The sequence below is a fragment of the Odontomachus brunneus genome, unplaced genomic scaffold, assembly GCF_010583005.1.
Source record: "Odontomachus brunneus isolate Ranch 3 - 2012 unplaced genomic scaffold, Obru_v1 Obru_scaffold_064, whole genome shotgun sequence".
Lineage (NCBI taxonomy): Eukaryota > Metazoa > Arthropoda > Insecta > Hymenoptera > Formicidae > Odontomachus > Odontomachus brunneus.
Window position 1 is genome coordinate 1,077,627 of NW_022639514.1, and position 22,529 is coordinate 1,100,155.

At 33.6% G+C, this 22,529-nt stretch overlaps 2 protein-coding genes across 3 annotated transcripts in view; one reads left to right on the forward strand and one right to left on the reverse strand.

Annotated features, from left to right (window-relative positions):
• Positions 1-7,998, forward strand: part of LOC116846434 — a 50,933-nt gene extending 42,935 nt beyond the window's left edge. The window contains exons 3-6 of the mRNA XM_032820235.1: positions 627-2,556; positions 2,735-3,312; positions 6,314-6,434; positions 7,359-7,998. Coding sequence (XP_032676126.1) covers positions 627-2,556; positions 2,735-3,312; positions 6,314-6,434; positions 7,359-7,395 — 2,666 coding nt within the window. The 3' untranslated portion in view covers positions 7,396-7,998. The remainder of the gene's footprint in view (positions 1-626; positions 2,557-2,734; positions 3,313-6,313; positions 6,435-7,358) is intronic.
• On the reverse strand, positions 7,952-19,761 carry LOC116846435. Of its 2 annotated transcripts, none has more exons than XM_032820237.1 (4): positions 19,641-19,761; positions 10,012-12,012; positions 9,714-9,912; positions 7,952-8,094 (listed from the first exon to the last, which is right to left on the reverse strand). In XM_032820237.1, the coding sequence occupies exons 1-4, from the start codon at positions 19,756-19,758 to the stop codon at positions 8,046-8,048; spliced, it is 2,367 nt and encodes a 788-aa protein (XP_032676128.1). In that variant the 5' UTR covers positions 19,759-19,761; the 3' UTR covers positions 7,952-8,045. The 2 variants fall into 2 exon arrangements, with proteins under 2 accessions (XP_032676128.1, XP_032676129.1); XM_032820238.1 differs by lacking the exon at positions 19,641-19,761 and adding an exon at positions 15,689-16,135.
• Between the last annotated feature and the right edge of the window lie 2,768 nt (positions 19,762-22,529).

Sequence of the window (22,529 nt, forward strand, 5' to 3'; positions counted from 1 at the left end):
ATATACTATATATACTATGTATAATATATAATATATAAAATATTGTAATAAAAATTACATTAAAATTACACTTTTTTAAATAATGTTTCTTGTAAAGCTGGTAACTATACTGAAAACTATACTGAAATTGCTATAAAAATAGTAAATTTGATGATCTATTCAATATATATACAATATAAAATACAATATAAAATATATTCAATTATAATAATTTTGTAATAAAGTGATTCATTTTGTAGTAAAGTAGATATGCATTTTTTAAACAAATCTATAGTAATTCCGATCACTCTGTATGTTCCCAGTTTATCAAAATTTTGTTACAATTTTTACTAAAATATATATATTTTTTCCTTGTGCACTTCGTAATGTTTATTAGTTATTAATTAGTTATAATATTATTTATATCGTGTTATAATATTATCATGTTATATTATGTTATATCTTATCTAAAAATTTATAATATATATAATATTATATCATTTATATTTCCTTTAAAGCGCTTAGTAAACTATAATTTTAATTTTAAAAACACATTACCTGATCAACATGTTTCTTATAACATCTATGTTAGGTAATCCCATATATATGAATAATATATAATTTCTTTTACCATTTTTTTTCTGCAGCATCAGGTCTCGGGATTTGGGGTCGTCGGATGAGCAAGAAGATTGATTCGTTTCGGCAGGGCAAATCTCGTGAAGCTGTTTGCTTTGTCACGGAAAAACCCGACAAAGTGGATCATAGCGCCGCCAATAAAAACAATAACAATAATATCAATAACAACGATACCAGTACTAATAATAATAACAACGACATCAACGTCCAACAGTCAAGCAAGCTGCATCTGGACGAGAAATTTAATAAAAAATTACCGAGTGGTTGCCAGCGATCTCCGTCACCTTTCAAATCATTCTTCATCCGAATGGGTTCTACCGGAATGCTTAATTCGACTAGAACCAATAAAAGATCACAAAATATCGAAGATAGACTGAAGATATTGGATAAGGAGAGTTTATTCAGAAGCTGCAGTACCAGCCAGTTGAACAACAGTCCGACTTACGTGAAGGGCGACGACCCCTCTGAAGGAATAGACCTGCAGATATCAGCGCGAAAAGACAAAACAGTGTCTTGCGACAACCTGGCATCAGGACATCGAGGCAACGAGCAAGGTATTTTCGAGTCTTGCACAAGACGTGACTCTTGTGTCTCCAATTCCCTTGGAAGTTCTTCGGTGAGTTTCAGCACTTACGATCTCGGACGATCAGAGGACGACGAGCCGTCGTCGTGCATGAGGAAAAGTAGTAGCTGCGATCTGAAAGAGGCGAGAAAGTCTAGTTTCCCTTACGCTTTTCTGCGATCGAAGCTTTCCGTGTTGCCCGAGGAGCGTCACGGATCATTAGTGTCCAAAGACGAGAGGCTGTTCAAGACGGCCTCGGAGGAGCATTTCCCGACATTGAAGATTGAGGACTCCTACAATGGCACTACCACTCTTGGCCGCAGAAGATCGAGAATCGGAAACGGAATCGGCCATGGTAATCCCGCGAGGGATCAGGAGACCGCCTCGGGATTGAGTCGCGCTTCCTACATGGAATTCCGGCGTAATTCCAGCGGATACGAGACCGACAGGTATGCCAATCGCCTCGAACGAATCGAGTCAAGCAACTTCCAACACAAGAACATTGCGGCAGGCTGCTACAGTCTGTTCGACAACAGCCTGCTCTCGCTCCGAGAGAACATCGAGTTTCAGCAGACCAATGAGTCCGTTCAGGAAAAATTAAACTTTGCTGCCTCAAGGGTCGAGCCCGGGATATCGGACAATTGCAGTGCAACGGACCTCGATGTGATCACCACAATCAGGAACAATCGACGGAATTCCGCATCGTCCAGCTGCGAGCAGCGGCTGTCTTCGCATTACGTGAGCTCGAACGAGTCCGGCTATGATAGCGATGGGCCTCGTGGTGAATTCGTAGCCGTCTCGGAGAACGAGGGCTCCAGTCTGAAGTGTAGTTCCGACACCAGCAGTGTTATTGACTCGGAAGCGGAGAAGCCCATAAGGAGCTCCACACCCAGCGAGTGTCAGGACGCTCGAGACATTCGGGATTCTAGCAAGATAATCAGAAGGAATTCCGACACGATTGACGAGAATCGATCGGATGCGGTATCCTTGATGAATATCGAAGGGATCGACGGCCTCAGGTGGCACCGCAGCGGCTCCGGCAGGATGTTGCCCAGCATTCACGGAACGTCCTTTGACGAGGACCTGACCATTGCCAGGTTAGATAATCCTGGACTCTCCAGCTGCGACGATAAATTGAGCTTTCTATCAGGTGTGTCCAAGATATTGGATGTGTCGCCTCATCGCATGAGGCTGCAACAGGATAAGACGAGGTTCCTAAGCGACATTATTCAGCCGTTTACGAGGGTGCGCCGGTGTTGCGTGATACAGTTACACAAGAGAGATCCCAAGGAGAGTCTGGGGATTCGACTGGCGCAGCAGAGACTAGGAGACCCGCGGTACATCATCGTGCAATTGGAAAGTGACGGCATCGCTCATAGGTGAGACGTTTAATCGGAAATGAGGTCGATTCCGTTCTCCTTTTCTTCTTCATCGCTTCTCTATTTATCTGGCTTTTACTATTTCATTTTAGTCGCAATTTTGTCTTATGTTACTTTCTAGAAATTAACTTTTAGAAAGCGATTTTTTTTAGAAAAAAAAGAACCGTTTCCATTACAGGGACGGCAGACTGAGGTTGGGAGACGAAATCGTCGAGGTCGAAGGCAAAGAGTTGAAGACGCTCGAAAATCTCGAGGAGGTTCAAGAGTTCCTGAGATCCTTCACTGGTAATATCATACGTTTGACCACGGCTTACGAAGAGATAGTGCCGCAAATGTACGACAACAATCCGCCGTCCACCTTATCCAGCGAGTACGAATATATGGAAAATGCGAAAAATCTCTCAAATATGTCGCTGATTGACGCCGAAACGAATCACACTTCGTCCGTCGAAAGGAAAGCGGCCGACAGTTGCGAGCAAGTCGAACCTGTTCAGCTAAGAAAAAGGCCTGATTTCCTGCCGCTCTCGCGTTTATCCAAAAATCAAAAAGACACCAACAGCAATTCCGGGGAGCCCACGACTGAATCACAACATTATCTGACGAAACACGTGGCTAGGTTCGAAAAGGGCTACGGCAAGCCCAGTCTGGGTTTCAGTGTCGTCGGTGGCCGAGATAGTCCGAGAGGTGACATGGGGATCTTTGTTAGAAGAATTTTTCCTGGTGGCCAAGCTGACATTTCTAGGTCATTGTTTCAAGGTAAACTTCATTTTAAAAGCAAAGATATTTCTTAGCAAAGATATACATAAAAAAAGGATTCTTGTTGCAAGATGCTCTCTATTTCCTGTAATCCGATATTTTAAGAGAAAACTCTTATCAAAAGAGTATATCTTTTCTAATAAATGGTATTATTAAATTAAGTAGACTATTAAGTAGACTACAAATCCACTAGATATTATTTATATTATATTTAACTTTTGTCTTTTTTGAATCAAGTGAAATGCATTTACTTAAAACAAAATATCTTCTTATGCGCGATACAAGTAACGCAAGCAAGACAAGCAAGACTTGTACATAAAAGATGAAATTCCTCTAACTTTAAGAATATTGTTTTAGGATATTTTTTATTTAGTTTTAGAAGAATACTCTTTAAGTCATATATATAAATATAAAATTTTTTAAGATTCAGAGGATTTCAAGTATACAAATTACAGAAAACTTTTGGATTGATGCATTAAATTTATTTATTTGTATTTATATTGGTTGCGCGCGGTGTGTGTGTGTAAATATGTGTGTGTGTGTGTGTGTGTGTGTGTGTGTGTGTGTGTGTGTGTGTGTGTGTGTGTGTGTGTGTGTGTGTGTGTATGTGTGTGTGTGTGTGCACTGTCTAATTTGAATAAAGGTATAAAAGGAATATTAACTTAATTTATGCCTATTAGTTTAAACATTTTTCAAGGTAATTCCGTCATTTCGATCATTTTAACAGCCTTAGATTGATTTCGAATTGAATTTTAATTTACAATTAAAAGAATGCTGTATACTATGATCTAATGATAAGTCTAAGATATATCGAATATATGATATGATTAGAATATATGAGGAAGATTTCAAACCATTTCGAATATTTATTCAATATCAGAAAGATTCCTAAAAATTTCGAAGGTTTCGAGTATTCTGTAAGTCTTGAATAAATCGAGAGTTTTCAAAGATTCTTAAATGTTTCGAAAATCTTAGAAATTAACATCATCACAATAATGCATTATAATGATAATCTTGCGAAATTCTTAAGAATCAAATTTTTGCATGATATCCGAAGCAGTTCGAATTTTTGCAGGATTGCACTGATTGATTTCGAGACAGAGATATGAACGTTCATCGCTGGGTGCTATTACTGGAGTCGATGCGTAATAGCACTCAACGAGTTATTTTCCGCTTGAAAACAAATCAATCGTGGGATAAGGAAATGCACAAGACGATGCGTCGAACACACGTTCAATGGACGGCCTCGCCAGGCCTCCGTCAATCTTCGCGTATTCACAACGACAAGGCGAGGGTCCCGCCAGACAGCTGTCGAATCTTTAATCCGACAGCTAACGCTGCTTGCATATCTAAACAATCGCGGCGCGTCCTACCATTTTTCTTCTGTGTTTCTCTTCTTTTCTTCCCTTCGCCGTGCCCCCTTCTTTTCATCGGAAGGCGATGATGTATCGTGTCGTCATCGGTGACAACGGTATTCGCATAAATGAGCTGTTTCCTCGAGTCTTTATCGTAACGTCTGAAGAATTTAGATGTTCAACTCTTTCGCAGATTCGCATAGGATGTAATCGAATGTTTTCTGAGTACTATGATGGGATATGAAATTTTATTTCTTAATAAGAAATTATTTCTTAATAAAAGATAGAGAAAGAAATTCATATAAAATGATATCATATTAAAAAAAAATCACATAAATTAAATATCACTTCAACGAAATTTAATACGCGAAAAAAGAATTTCCTCGTGATAATTTTGAAAACTATTATTTATCAGAATCGGTTTATATTAAGAATTAAATTTTCTTTTCAACTTCAAATTATTATTTTAGTTATATACATACACCCTAAATATTAATGTATAACATATAATTTTTATTTGCCTATTTCCCTCCCTTCTTTCTTAAACAACTGATAATTATGATATAAAATTTACTTATGTGTTTATCATTGCTGTTCTTTCGCTTGGTTACATTATATAGATATATAAGTCACACACACACGTACATTAATCAACTATTTTCCTCTTATATAATAAATAGATTCGTTAGAATTTGTTATGAAAATATTTTGAGTTGTGGGATATAAAAAGAAACTGCAATCTGTAACGTAGAAATTTTTTCCGTTTTATTTATGAAACCTTCTTTTATTAAAAACATTTGATTATTTATTAAAAATATTAGAAATTTATGTAGCGCGTTATTATCATGGCAAACATTAGAATTCGCTGAGTAACCAAGTACACTTACTATCTGCGGAAAATCAATCTGCCGATGTATCGGTTAGTCTCTTGGATGCATGTTTCGCGCTCTCACGTCTCGAATTTCAACCAAACACGTCAGTTTTTACGAAATGCCAGTATCACGCGGTTTCCTCGTTGACGGTTCGCTCCCTTACCGCATACTTGAGTAACGGTCTGGTAGTTACTTGATTTTGTGTAAGCGCAAAAGCACCGGCGGCGTGCTCTTCGCAGAATATCCTCGGTGCAAAATCGTTGACCTTCTCCTGAATGATTTATTTCTCATTTACACTTGTTATCAAACTCGGCAATTCAAACTTATGCTTGTGTAAAACTTGATTGCAACGTGAAGGCGAGATTTTGATAAAATTTCATATTGCGAAATAATATAATGAACAGAAAAAATATTTATGAGACGCTTCATTAATTATATCTTCTTAATTGAATAATTATGCATTGAGAAGAGAAATATTGCTATGCATACATGGAGTATTTATTTAGCCGATACAACGCAAATGAAAAAAACCTTTTCCAACAGAACACTTTATTATCCTATTTTGTTTTCTTTTGTGTAATATTATCTCATTAAAAACAGAGAGAAATTAGAAAAAAAAGCACATCTGTTTTTCACTACAATTCCTGATTTCTCTTGTTCAATGTACAATAAAGTTAAGTTGATAAACATTTTAAATGATATTCATGTCCCTCGATTCATCTATATTTTTCTAATATATTCTGTATTTAATGTAATGCGTTTCTTGGCTTTCAGGTGATGAAATTTTGAGTTTAAACGGAAAAGTCCTGAAGGGTCGTACGCATCAGGAAGTCATTGAGTTATTTAAGACGGTGAGAGAAGGTATTGTCGAATTGGAAATTACGAGGAGACACAGGTATATAATTAATAATTTATAAACGCTCATTTATAGAATATACGCAGAGAAAAATATTAATTAAGTTTTTTAGAATTTAATAAATAATTTGAACAGAGATATGTTTTAATTCAACTAATTGATAATTAATTCGAGCAAAATCAATTGAGAAAAGTTTAACGATTAATTAACGATTAATTTCAACGGATTCAATTAAAGATTGTTCAATTAACTATTGATTTGAGCAAAATTAATCGAAGAATTTTTAATTGACGATTTTAATAAATTCAATTAAAGACTGTTTAATTAACAATTGATATGAATAAAAGAAATAAAAAATCGTTTAGTGAATAATTGGACTTAGCAAATTTAATTAAATAGTGTTGTGAATTGACGACCAAATTTTTAATTAAAAGTATATTTAATAGATACTAGCAAATTAACAATTATTAACAATTGATATTAGCAAATTTAATCGATTCAATTGAGGAGTGTTCGATTATTTATTTTTACAGCAAAACAAGTCATAATGACATCACAATGGACTCACAATAGAGATGATAGAGAACTTATTTTACTATAAGTAAAGTTACAATTGATTTTGTGAATAATATTCGTACCCGAAACATCATGATATTGTAGAAGATACCGATGATTGAAAAATATTAAGTAAAGCCCACATTGAGGGGGACATTGATCATATTAATCATGACCAAATAATTTTCGATGGAATTGATTAAATTTGCTCATATTAATCGTCAATTAAACGACCTTTAATAAAATTTCCTACCTTCAATAGTCAAATGATTTTCGATTAGATTGTCAATTAAACGGTTTTCGATTAAATTTGGTTCAAATTAATCATCAATTAATTAAAAAAGCAATTAATTACTTGCAACTCTGAATATAAGTAAGGCTGGATTTAACGAGAAATTTATTTTTTAGATATCCTAGAAGCACCTTAAAAAGTGCGCCGTATTAGAGAGTATTAACCAGGAGGAAACTACCCACCGGAAGTGCTCCTTAGATGTAGATCGAATCTATTATTGTTCACGGCAAACGGCGCTTTAGGATTCTAGTCTATCAGAAGAAATCAATGACTTTCGACGATTCTTTTTTTTCCTCCTTCTTTCTCGTAACTTATTTCGCGCGGTACTGTGCAACTGCCTAATTAATTAAGTTTATTTTTATTGTAATGCAGAGTGGCGTGCGAAAAAATGGTCTCGCCCGTTATTACCCTGCGTATGTGGGTGTAGCATTATTTTGTTACTCTTTTGTTACTAAAAACTTTATCATCCGGGCTATTTTCTCGCGTGCCACTCTGCAGTATTTATAATTGGTACTGTAACTCCCACTATATTACATTATCATGTATCTTTAAATTAAGACTTCATACGAATAACGTTACGAGACAGAGTGGAATCCATTGTATGCATTTTCTTAATTGTAACCGATAATGAGGATGTATTATACTTCGCGGTTACCGTATATTTCACATTATTACTAATTATAATTGTTATTAAATAATTGTTTTATTTCCAGCGAGTTTTGATAATGTACACTATATACATGATTCATATTTATACATGTTTTGTTGTAACGCATTCAATTTGCCTTCAACGAACGATATTTTCACGTGTCTATGAGCAAAAGATCTGCACACGACTTGGCTTTCGGTACCCTAAAACAAAAGAAGCAGAAAACAAAACAGTTTTAGAAGAAACATATAAGCAAAATCAAATAAATAATATGCGAATAAATAACGTTTTCTCTTCTCTCTATAAATATGGTTGCTAATCTTTTTTTCTTTTAGAAATCAAATTAATGTTTATTATTTAAATTAAAAACTGCTTATAAATAAACATTTAACCGACATTTTTTGTTTAAATTAATGACTATAAGAAATATTTATATGTATATATAAGGTATCCAGTAACTCACGGAGGAGCCGTAGTATAAGGTAGATTAGATCTAACTAAAAGATAAATCAAAAATTAAACAAAAATTCCTCTACCATTTTTTGCAAACAACCACGTAAAATTTATTAATCCAAGAAGATTCATGAATGATCACGCGTCATACAGTAGATGAGTTGTGATGGAGAGACGTTTGTCTCTATATACTTGTATATTAAATTAAATGAACAAAAATGTCCTTTACTATTGCCCAAATGATCACGTACATGTTTAGTTATTAATTAAACAAGATTGGTGTATTATTATACATAACGGTACACCAAACTTCTTTAATTATTAACTAAATATGTACGTGGTCATTTAAAAAATGACAAAAAGACTTTTTTGTTCTAATATACATTATATAGACTTGTTTGATCTAATATATAAGCATACAGTAGCAGATGTCGCCATCACAGCTCATCTACTGTATGGCGCGTAATCATTCACCAATCTTCTTTGATTAATAACTATTGATTAATAAAGAATTTTACATATTTGTTCGCAAAATAGTGGAGAAATTTTTTATTTAGCTTGACCTATTCTACACCGCGGCTCCCCGGTGAGTTATCGGACACTCTGCATGATTAATGCTCCTGACTACTTAACGTAGAACTCTTGATTAATGACGTCAGAAATAAGAAAATATATGCTCAACATTCTGCGAAATATGTATAAATGGAAAAAAATGCTTATAAAATGACACTTGTGCAATCAACCGAGTAGATGTGCAAAATAATCCAAACACTTTCTTTTTACTTTATCAATCAACATATTTCCGTAAAATTAACGTGCATCTTGATTGAAAAATCCGATAAGGATTGATAGAAATAGATACAAATTATATGACTATTTAAATTTATTAGATTTATCGGAAATTTCTATTTCTCACATATTAGCTCACATAAAAAAAGTTATTAATTTCTTTCACTTAATAATATATAGCGATTTACGTTTAATGATTAAATATGTTATACATTACGATATATTATATATTACGATTTTATACATTTTTACCAAAAACACGATATTCAGTTACATACATTTTTCTTATGTAATTCTATCAAATTTTTTAAACAGACCAACTTTCTTTTTAATCTATCTTTTCTCAGGACTTTGTCACATTAATTTTATAGTTATTTGTTGATCCTTAAAGTAAGAGAAAAGTGTTTGGACTATTTTACTAATCTGCTTGATCGATTGTCAGTTTATGAATATATTTTTTTTATTTTTTAGGAATTTGTAGGAATTTTGAATATGTGTTTTTTTCCTTCTGACGTTATAAATCGAGATGGTTGAAGAGTAGCTAGCAGTTTTAAGCATTAAATGGAATAAACGAACTTACTGCGTTTCACGATTTTTCACACGTCTACACAGATGTAAAGCAACTGGTCCACTTTTAATGTTGCGGAAAAGCTGTACGGCTTCTCGGTGTGTCAAGTCGTGACAAACATGGCCATTCAGAGCCAATATTTCATCCCCTGCGCGCAAACGGCCATCTTCGGCGGCCTGTCCACCAGGCAGTACCGACTTGATGAAGATACCTGTGTGACAGATTGGAAGATATAAAATGTTCAAACTGAAAAATATTCAAAATATGCAAGATTGAAACCGAAGCGTGTAACGCTCGATAATGAAAATACCGATGCTTCCTTTCGGACTGTCCCTTCCGCCAACAATAGTAAATCCCAAGGACTTTTTTCCGGTCCCCTTCTCGAATACCACCGTGAGGAATGTGGACACGGTGTTCCTTGGTCTTCTAGGAAGAGTGCAGAACTTAGAGACGCTGCGTGTCAACCCGCAGTCAATGCTCGTCGTGAATTTCTCCGACGAGTTCGATCTGTTTGACTCGTCTTTCCTGTCGCGCTGACTCTTTGTAGCCTGATGCTTCCTGAAGTGCGAGCCGGGTGAAGTCTCGACGATAGTTCCATGACCATCCTCCATGCTGACGTTCTCGTAATCCACGCTGCTTTCCTTCAGCCGTCTCGCACGTTGATCAACATCCGAAAATCTGGAGACGACGATGTCGACGTCACCGGGCCCACTACCATTACCCAGGATCCTCCTGGCCTCTGCCATGCACAGACCGCGTAATCTCTTCCCGTTGACGATGAGAATCTCGTCCCCGATTCTCAAGGTACCTTCTTTGTCGGCCAATCCATTCGGCACCACGTGAGCCACCAAGTAACCCGGATTGGACTCTGCAGTTTTCGCTATGAAGATCCCTAGACACTGATCGGACGTCTCCTTGAGCAGCTTCACGACCATCGTTTCCGTCACGCAGGTCTTACTTTTGATTGCCTGCAGGCCGATACCGCTTCGCTTCCGCCTGGAATTCTCATCCGCGTTTCTCCCTTTTCTTATTTGATCCGTTTTGTCCTTCTCCACGGAGACTTGAGCGGAGACCTGACGTTGATCTATCAATGTACCGTTTGCTGCTTGGCAGATGCTCGAGTACTCGTCAATGAGACTCGTCTCGGTGACGAGGTCTTTCACCTCGTCGTGATACATGTCCAAACTAGAGAACAGTCGCGCGGCTCGGTCGACGTCCACTACGGCGGTGGAGAAAGGTCTTCTGGGTGGAAGCTGAGGAGGTGAGCCTAGGTAAGAATCGTTGTGATGGCTACCGCTGCCATTGAGCGGCCCGGAAGCGCCGCTGCTGCATCTGTCGTCGAGAAGCGAGCTGGTGGCGGAATCGTTGTCCAGGATGCCGGAGTCATTGTCGTCCTGATCCAAGTGATTCTCATAGAGTGGGTTTGTCCGCAATTCTTCAAGACCCGGCAATGTGCCGTACGAGAAGCTACGCAGTCTTCGTCTCTCTCGTTGGTCCTTGCAGTCTTTCCTGTAGATCTTGGCGATCAGCCTGCTCGTCGAGCTCTTCAAATATCTGTCCTGCATCGCACGGAATTTCGCCGCCAGGCAGCTGGACGGCGTGATACTGTCGAATCGCGCGTCCTTCTTTAGGATCGTGTCAGCGGCTTGAGGTGTCATCTCTGTGTGATTGCCGGCTCTTTGATGATCGAGACTGCGGCTTTCTTGGAGGAAATATTTGCTGCCCCTCTCCCATCGATAGTCGTAAGGCATCGCGTCCTCTTGATGAACCGAGTCCTCCTTCGACCACTCAGAAGGTCGCGTTTTTCGAGGCGTCGAGGTGCGGAAGCCCAAGAAGGAGAATCGCTCTTCCTGGTGCTTTTTGTACGGCAACCTGCTCTGCGACTTGGCGCGTCGTTTCCTCCTCGCGTGATTCTTTTTGCTCTCCTCCGTGATATCTTCTTGCATGAGGTCGGATTCGCAGATGGATTGTCGTAACTCATTTCTGATGAGACCGCGATGCCTCAATTCGCACATCGAACGGAATTGAACACGCTCCGCCTCGTCATTCTCATCTTCCTCGTTTTCGTGCTCGTTGTCATCCTCTTCGTCAGAATCCCTGTCCTTGAAGAAGCTCAATCTGGTACTCTTCACGCGGTCCAGCAAAGGATTTCGCTTCTCGCACACTCTCCGCCGTTTATCCTGAATCTTTTTTTTGTCTTTTTTGTTGGTTGTTCGCTCAGTTGTCACTTGGGAGGTTTGCACGTTGTAACAATTCCTCTCAGACTCGGAACTCGAGGATTTTCTCCGGACCCATCGCACCGGTGACGTGTCTGAAAGATCAGTCAAATAAAGTATTAATGAATCTCCAGGCGATAAAATGATTCTTCATATTTCTTTTAATTTTTTTACAACAAAACTCTTCGTAGTTTCTTCAAGTTTATATTCTCATAAATATATACAAAACATTTTATAATGAAGTCTACTCTATTAATGAAATATTTTTCATATTTTGTAAAAAATGAAATATTAAGCCAATGAGAACCACCGTAGAATATTCGTTATAAGATTTATATCAATTGAATAGAATAAACTCGGGTATTATGGCTATACCGGGAAAGACGGCTATAATTCCTCTAATAATTGCAAAACATTGTGTTCATGTAATCAGTCACAAAAATAATCGATATTTATCATAGCGTATGTGTGTACATTTTTCGAAATAATAAGATTTTGATTATTATACTATATTTATTTTCGACTACCTGTACTATTTCTCATATGTTCAATAAAACTTGCAGTAACGTCGAATAAATTACAGTTAAGCTATTGCAATCAACGTTAGATACATAAAGAAGGTATGTAAATTAATTTAAAACGAAAATAAAAACTGCATATTATATTATAATTATAATATAATGCAGTTTTTATTTTTGTTTTCACTATTTGTTTATAAATACTATGGCCGTCTTTCACTCACATTTTGGATAAGATGATTCACTATCGAAAGTTATATTTCAAAAATTACTTTTAATATTACAGTAATTAAATTTTATATGCAATATGTTTTGATTAAAATATTGCATTTAGAATTAAAGTTTTGTAATAGAAAATACGTCTTAAACATAAAATATATATGGGCCATTTATTCCTTAATGTTATAGCCATCTTATTTGAAAAATTCAAGTAAAATGGCCAATACTCATCTTTCGATATTTTTGCAATAAATAATTTCAATAAAATATTTTCCTTTTAACTCTGATAGTATTATGTATTATACGCTTCTACTATACGCTTCAATGAAGTAATGTGCAAACGCTATTAAGAAATAACAATAAGAAATGTATTTTTTGCATTTTAAAAAAGTGGCCATCTTATTCAAGTTTATCCTATACAGAATATTCAACAATTCGTTATGCAGTTGCGATATACAAGTAAAATTCACCAAACTGAATTGCTTTATTATTTCGCAAGTAATCACATAAAATTTTGAGTTATGCATCAAAGAAGATTAGTGAATAAGGATGCGCGATACGATAAATGAACTATGATGACGACGTCTGCCATCGTGTACTTGTACATTACGTCAAACTGAACAAAAAGGTCCTTTGCCATTTTGCAAATTATCACGTAAACTTTTGCTTACTAATAAAAGAAGATTACATTATTGTGGACAGTCAATCACGGTTATCACAGCTCATCTACTCAATGTTTGCTGATAAATGCTTAAACAAAATTATTTAAATGACCACCCAGGTGAAAAAATTGAATCATCTTTATCTTTATCTACATTAAAACAATACAAAGCATATTCATCTTTATTTTAGATGAAAAAGGCTACCCTTTGGACGTTCACTCGCTGTAAGCGTCATTTTATATTTATCGCTCATTACATGCGGAAGAAAGATAGAACGACGCACGTAAGCGTTTAAAAAGAACGCAGTCATAATGTGTTCTCTTATCTAAAATTATCTAAAATTATCTAAAATGACGTTATGCGTTATGTAAAAGTCTGTTTATCCGACTTAAGTATCAAGTGGTCGATTTAATAAATATACAGGATATCCGGTCACTACCGCATTATCTCTTAAGGGCGGATTTCTGAGCTAATTTGAATAAAAAAATCCTAATGCGAGGCTATAACTTTTCAAATTATAAACGATTAAAGTTGACCAATTATACGAGTAATGACTCGTAATGACTAAAGTACGCGCGCTCAGGAATGGTACAACACACAATAGTAGGCCTGTACATGTCATCCCTTTTCCAAATATTGATATGGAAGTTCCATACATACAACAACATATGTAATAATAATCTACCTTTTCTATCATTTAAATAAACATATCGCAAATAACAATTTCGTCAAAATGTTATGAATAAAATATCACACAATACATTTATGAGAATCAATAAGTTGTCACACACTTAACGTTCCTTTCAGAGATTTGCAACTAATTTCATATCTTATGCAAATTCTCACTTATGTGTATACACCTATTGTGTGTTGTACCGTACCTGAGCGCGCGTACTTTAGCCAATATAATTGGTCAACTTTAATCGTTTATAATTTGAAAATTATTATAGCCTCGACATTTTTGCACTAGGATTTTTTTCTTCAAATTACCTCAGGAATCGTTCTTAAGAAATAATGCGGTAGTGGCGGGACACCCTGTATATGTACATACACATACATAGGAATATGTTAGCTCAGTATATTCGAAACGAAACAAAACCATTCAGAATATTGTTTTAGAATTGTGTGTATATTTGAATGCATTGAAATCATTTAACTGTAGCGAGTTTTAATAAAGTGTAGATGAATTTGATATCAGATACTGCGTTATAGAAGAATGGAAGCGATTTTATTTACAAGAAATGTTTTAATATAGCATCTGAAGCTGCGTATTTTGGTTATATATTTACGAAGAGAGTTAGAGAGTATCTAGTACGCTCATCTACACTTCGTAAAAACTATGTATGTCTAAAAGTAAAGATGACCTTCAATCTTTTATAAATTTTCCAAATGCTAAAAATATTTTTTTTAAATATAATATATACTATAGTCGATGCTAGTAGAGCGCCTTTTTAATTTAGCACAGTAAATAAATTTACTCTATCAAAATCTCTTATAAGACAAAACATTTGAAAACATTTTATTTTTGATAAATAAAAACATGAAATAAATGAAAATTGAGAATGTTATTTTAATATTTTATAATTTGCGTAAGTTTTTAAACAATTTTTATAAAGTCTCATAAAAATAAAGTTATTTAAAAAATTTCCCAGATAAATTGCACTAATAATCTCATCTTTCATCTAAATGAATTAAAAGGCAAAATTATTTATCTTATCTAAAATAAATTTACGGATTTTCATCTTATCTTCATTCAAATAATTTTAAAATCATCTAAGGCAAACACTAATCGTATCGCGCTTGATTATTCATCAATCTTCTTTGATTAATAAGTTCTAATCTTATGTGGTTTTTTGCTAAATAGTAGAGGAATTTGTATTGAGTTTGATGATTTCTATCTATATACCATAGCTGTATGACAAATTGTTGGATACCTTATATAAGTATAAAACGAAACGTTACAATCAAACGTTTCGGTCATAGTTTTTGGCCTTTTTCAGTGACTGGAGAACGAACAATACATTACAGAAAATATTTTTTAGACTTAACGTAGATTTCCAGCCGAATTCAACTATAACAATGCTAAAAGTATCTTGTTTGACTGATTTCTCCTTTTTACATACATTATCACTGCTGCACTCCTATCTATATAGTTTATGACAAAAAATTTCTTGTATATTCTTCGTTTTTCGATCACTAAAGAGGGTCAAGTTTTATACTTCTATATTTAATTAATATAAATCTTGTAACGAATATCCTGCGATGATACTCATTATGTTGGTGTTTTACTTTTGGTAGTATATATAAAAGTCCTGATAAAAAAAAGAAAACTTTGCTATTTATAAGAAATAATACATTTTGAAAGTACTCACAGTATTTCAAACGGAGAGTGGCATAAATTAAATCAAATAATTTCATTCCTGTTTACTTTCTCTACAACTGTGAAACACACCAGTTAGACCCGAACTCTACAACTCTTAAATCGAAAGTGATCTGGTGCCTTTCAATGCCGCTCATAACTGTCCCCACAAAACTGACGAATGTGTCGCTTAGTAATTCGGCAATATTTCGTCGAATTGGCAATTACGCAAAGGATGAGGTTATACTTGGCGTTTTACGCAAGACGTGTGTAAAGCAGGATGTCCTTATGACTAATTTGTGTCATTTATAGCTTGTAGCATACGCGCTCTTTAGATAACGAGAACGCTACATAGTGACATAACACCTTCCAAGTGAGAAGTGAAGTAAGTGATAAAATTTTTGCGTATTAAATTGAGGAGAGTTGAAAAAATTCTCATGATGGTTTTTGAATAAAAATTGAAAATGGAATTATGGAATTTTTCAAAGAAATATCAATTAATTAACATGAACTTTGTCTGACAAGAAAAGAAGAAGAAAAGAACATGAGACTTGTAATTGTTGGATGAGAAATATAAAAACGCATGACTTTATTGTAATAAAGTGTATAAAGAAGTATATCGGAAGTTCTACAGATACTGATCTATCCTCCGATATTGCAAACTGTAACTTAAATTGAACAAAGCTTTGACAGCAATCGACATAATGTAAGCAGTAATAACAATCACCATCTGTTGCAACCAGCAGTACCATTTTCAATTTGTAACGTGAGTATGCGAGATTTACTCGTTTTAAATTAGTTCGTCATCACGCAATGCGATTTGTCCAATCATTCACTTGGCTATTGTAAGTAACATTAAAGAAAACGCGAAGTGGTTCTATGACATGAAATTACAATAAAGGAAGAAGAGTCAGTTAGAGTCTAAACACAGTTACGTGTGCGAATTTGCATACACGATAAAACCAATTCCAAATATATTCTTACACACGGGAAAATATTATTCTATTGCTAAGAAAAGCAACTTTCTCAGTTTATTTTCTTTCTTTTAAGTAACGATCTTTAATATATTTTCTTCACAATAATCTTAAAGTATATTCATTGCAAATTTTAGAAAGACTCAATATCATGTACTCGAAAAAATAATTTATTCTCTTTATAAGATTTATAAAAAATATTACAAAATTTTATCAAAAAAGTTTAGACTCTAAGTAATAAGCAAACTGAAACTTTGTTTTAATTTAATATTTTTGATTGAAATGTGAGATTTATTAAAATTCAGAACATATTTTGAATAAAGTTGATGTTGAATTTATGATGAATTTATGTGATATACAAAGTTTTTTGGATATATAAACCTATGAAATATTACAAACAAGTAACATTTACTTGAATACAGTATGTATTTTCCTGTGTGTATAGAAAACAGAAGTTTCAGAAAAAAATTTTTTAAATAATAGAGATAAATACAAATATATATAATTGAATATATATAGTGGAATTTTTCCGGATCATTGATTTCCAAAACAGAAAATTGAAGAAATAAATATTAGTTTCTTTTTCTCCAAAGTACGGAACTATAAAGTGTAAAGCAAGTGACAAATAAATTTCACGTTTGCTTTCTTGTACAAAGTGTTTAACTAGTTACCGTAAAAATAGATCGGATGCTTACTTTGCATAGCGTCCTATCTCGTTCTTTAAACTACGTCTGACTTTAAAACTGCGTGGTACGTTATCTTATGTACATACAGTAGTTCGTAGAACTACGTAGAAGTGAGTTGACTAATATACAACGTGGATTTCTACCGTCACAAATGTGCGGTTAGATGAAATAATCATGTAGATAAAGATTCGTTAAGAATAATTAAGTCTGGCCTACACCCAGCTTTCTTAAACGTGTTAAAAGTTCAAGATTTTAATGTAGATTATCTAATCGAAAACTAACATATCTTAAATATGTTAGATAAATAAGAGAGATAAATAAGATAAATGAGTGAGAGAGAGAGAGAGAGAGAGAGAGAAATAACTACACTTTATGTTACTATATTATTATTAATAGATCTTAACGGAGAACAAATATGGTTAAATTAACATAAAAATGACATGAAAAATATGGTTAAATTAACATAAAAATGACATGAGAAAACGCGTTCTGATTAAAGGAAATAAAATTTTCAATTATTATAAATCAAATCCAGTTCTTAAAACTTCTATTTCTGGTTTCTGAGGAAACTTATGATTCTTATAAAACAGAAATTCTCGGAAATCAGAAATTAAGAACTAAGTTCGATTCTCTTAAGGCTTCTGGTTCCTCGCCTTAGAACTTTTGATTAAGTTGTTAAAAGCAAAAAACGCAGCTCAAAATTCTTACAAAATACGTTGAAATAAAATATCCATAAAGTAACATTTGTGATTAATAGAGCATATTTATAAAATATGTTGCGAAAACTTTGCATTTTACTCTAACTCAATAACGTAAAATTAACATGATATGTATATAACTTTCCTTTTCCTATGCCTCTTGTTATGCTTTTGTTATGTTAATTTTGATTATCTATTGTTTAGTTATCTACTAGAATAAAAGAAAAACTTTCGGAATATTTTACAAATGTGCTCCATTGATCACAAGTGTTATTTTATGGATATTCTTTTATTTCGACGTATTCCGTAAGAGTTTTGAGCATCTGCTTTCTTGCTTCTGATATTATTAAATAAAATGGCAGCAGTGAGAACGTAGGAAGAAGCCTGAAGAATCAGAGATTCTTTCCTTTAACTAAAACGTATTTAGTTCTGTTATTGTCACGTTAATACTCTTCGTATATCGTCTTTGAGATTTTGATGCTAAAGAGAAAAGGATCCACAAACTCGTTTCTTGGCTACTGTCTCGATTAGCAGTTACTATAATTAGCAAGCTGATTTGTCGTGTTATTCCTGTTGCAGTCGCTGTTACTGTCAATTACATTATCGTCTTCCAGCGTACTTTCATACTTGTAAGCCACGAATCGCCTTCTTAACAATGATCCTTTACATTAACGCGCATTCGCATACGCCGACGGTGTCAATTTGTTTCTATTCTTTCTCTTTTTAGCAAGTCACTCGGCGCTCGTGCTTGACAGCACGTTGAGTCGTAATTCTCGCATTCAGAACAGAATTCTGATTCGAATTCTGCCACGTACGCCAGGCACATGATATAGCGATATGCGATACGTGCACGTAACGCTCAGAAGACGTCTCGTTTCTGCGAGATTTCAATTCTTATATTTTCCTTGACTGATGTTTCATTTATTTATAATTATTCAAGTATTGAAGCTATATGTGCATGGCAGAACGAATTTTAATAAATCGAAATATAAATTCGAGGGAAATTCACTCGAATAATTTCTCCTCAAATTTTCTGGTAAAATAAAAAAAGAGAAGCAAACGATCGCATCTTCAGGTAAATCAAATGTGGTGAAGATTTAATGTATAATTTTTCGATTATTTATCGAATTGAAAAATGAAGAAATAGTCATTTAATATTGTACGTCACGAGTAATGTTGAGAAAGTAACACAGTATATTTTATACGGAGATAATTTTATATTTCAAATTAGCATGGAATTTTGTAATCGAGGAATAAAATAAGATTCTGCAGTAATTTATTATCCTTTAATTTCATATATATATATGCTATTTATCTTTTAAAAACTAAAATACTCGTATGCTATTAGGAAATTTGTTATATTTCCGGATATCTTTATATTTATATTTAAAGAATAAAAATTCCAGGCCATAAATATATAAGAAGAAGCTATGTTTTTAACAAAATTTAAAATGTTTCTTAGCAAGATAGATTTTATTGACAGTCTATTACTGGACTACTAGAAACATAATAAAAGAATTTATAAATAGAAAAAACTATAACATTCTCTTCGTATATTCTTCGTACAAGAACGCATTGTTCTTTCGGTTTTTATAGATAATTCTTACCTCTGCATCGAGACGTTGTACGAAAATGATAGGATGTTTCGTTAACATCTTCGTCGGCTCGAAGAGGACTCAGGCGTAAAAGTCTCGGTGCCTCGGTGTGGCCGCGAAACCAGCGCATATCTATAACAAATTTCAGAATAACCAGTGCATTAATAATCAGAATTAAATTAATGTCAGATGATATTGTATGTGATATATGTATCATTCGTACTCTATCCAGTATAAAAATAAAATATTATGTTCAACGGAGCGAAAGAAACTTTATTATATTGTATTTTAAACTTCATTATATAACTTCATTATATTAAGAGAAAATCAATTAATAAGGCTTTTTCATAATCTATATCAAAAATTACTTGTCTCTTTCGATCTTTTTCTAAGAGGAAATTTACTATACTCGATATTAATATTAATATTATTTTTATTGTAATACATTATACTTTATATACAGTGTGTCCTAGAACAATCTCCGAAACTCTCGTGGAGACGGATTGAGGTAAACATAAAAATCCTATACCGTTTTGTGATATTCGCAATAATTATTGAGAAATATTATCAAGATATAATAATTAAAACAAATTTGTGAATGATCACGCGAGATATGATAGATAAGCTGTAGTGTCAACGTCTGTCCTCGTGTGCTTAGCTCAAACTGAACAAAAAAGTTCTGTACTATTTTCCTAATAACTTACAAGTAACACTACCTAATTGTGATATACTATTTTTCTTGAAACTCAGCATGCACATAGCATATGGTATAACCATGGTTGAGTAGTGACTAATTAAAAAGTTAACATAGTTATTAAAAAAAAAGTAGAGAACCTGTTTGTTCAGTTTTTGTAGAAACTTTTACAACTTTTTTAACTTTTTGTACAAATACACAATGAAAGATGTTGCTACTATAACTCACGTATCATATCTGATTATTCACAAATCTTCTTTAATTAATATCTTGATAATTATTGCGAATATCGCAAAACGACATAGGACTTTTATGTTAACCTTAATCCATACTATGCTTCCATGAGAGTTTCGGGAGTTGTTCTGGAATATCCTGTATACATGCGTAATAATATTATATTGATATTTTCTGCGTTCAAATAGACAGTACTTCATTCCAAATGCAATAACTGCAATAATCGCAGTGCAAATGCAAAACTGCAATGCCATGTTTTATCCAGTTATCGAACGGTAAATCTTAACAAGTGAATGGACTTTGTGGAAATCAATGGCGACAATTACCGTTGACTCGAGGTCATTTCTTTTCACTTTGCTTTGCACCTGATTCTGTGACACAATCTAATAACTTGATAGAGAGTAATATAGTTAACTACACGTAATATAATTGACGCACATACTTTGTGGATGCGTAAGACAGAAGTGAACGTTAATAGTTGTAAGAGTAGGAAGGAAAGAATATTTTACAGCAATCTCCTTCGCATATATACACACATCAAAAGACGAATTTTTAATCTCGATATTTTTATAGCAATGTATAAAACTTTGGTAATATACTTCGATTGTAATAAAAATTTTATAAATAAAAACGCTGTTATTAAGTTCTAATAAGTATACATATAATAGATTTGTTTAAGTCACAAATAACTTTAATACTGATGGCAAATATATTTCTTTCTCTAAAAATATAATATAATAAAATTGATGAGAATATGATAAAATTGAAGTAAGAGAAAAGTTCTAACTAATTGTAAATGTATTTATTATACTCCACTGTGAGATAATTTATATGAAATTAAATTCTCACAATTTATATATAGACTACTAAAGTTCCGATGCTCAAAATATCCATTTTACTTAAAGAAGTTCTAGTGTTAACTAAATATAAAATAAACCTATAATATTTATATTATATAAAAGTTAATCAAACTAACAAGACGTTACAGATTACAATGATCTTTAACGTATTGTTCCGAGATATTTGTTTCCGAGATATTTAATTGTAAAGTTGTATTGAGCAAGAGAACCTCTGTAATACAAAAAAATTTCTTTTAATTTGACATATTTGTATATAAGGCAAAAGTTTAAAAAATTTTTTAAATAATGAAATTACGTTTAAGCTTATTTTGGTGAAGCATTACACAAATTTATTGTCAAGTTGAAGAGAAATTGAAGTCTTCTGATGACAACATTCTTGAAATCTACAATATATAAATGGAAACATAGCAATAATAAGTTAATGCTGAATTTGAAATAACTCCATAACATCATTTTTATACTTATTTCTATATTTATTATTCACTTTAATATAATATTTATGCATTTTTAATTCAAATTAAATTAAATTCATCGTGTATCAAATATAATAACGAATATGTTTCATGTTCATATGTTTTTTTTTTACAATTGGTATCGACATCAAATATCTTACAACTTTTATTTTGTTAGTTTTAAAATATTTGATAATTTTAAAAATAAAAAACATTACATATTAGGACACTTACGAGTTGTACCCCATTAATATTGTTACTAAATTATTCTTTTAGCCATCTTAAGAGATTTTATTAATTAAATACTAGTTAAGAGAATAGTGATTTAGAGAATAGCGCTACACAACTAGATTATACTAGAATCTAGCGCTAGACTAGAGAATAGAGAATAGTGCTACAACTTCCTTAATACTACTTCGTATGCTTTAAGTATCAGACAACTATGCATCATATTTAATACCGACATTACTGAATACTCATACGTTCGAACGAAGTGGTACGAAGTATCCAGCATCACCGTCGTTCGTCGCAACGGTACTTCTAGGATAGGAGGCCGCATGTCATGCACGTCGTCTAGCTCACGGTTTTCCGCACCGATGACACTGACGCGTAGTGATGGGCTCGAGATACACTGAATCGTTTCAGATATAAGTGATTCTTA

What these genes read in the sequence shown, in the direction of transcription:
- LOC116846435 (XM_032820237.1), bottom strand. Translation starts at nt 19,758, where the DNA reads ATGCGCTGGTTTCGCGGCCACACCGAGGCACCGAGACTTTTACGCCTG. An exon ending in TACAACGTCTCGATGCAGAG is followed by an intron (nt 12,013 to 19,640) that starts GTAAGAATTATC and finishes CTGATCTTTCAG; the next exon opens with ACACGTCACCGGTGCGATGG. An exon ending in CAGTCCGAAAGGAAGCATCG is followed by an intron (nt 9,913 to 10,011) that starts GTATTTTCATTA and finishes TCTGTCACACAG; the next exon opens with GTATCTTCATCAAGTCGGTA.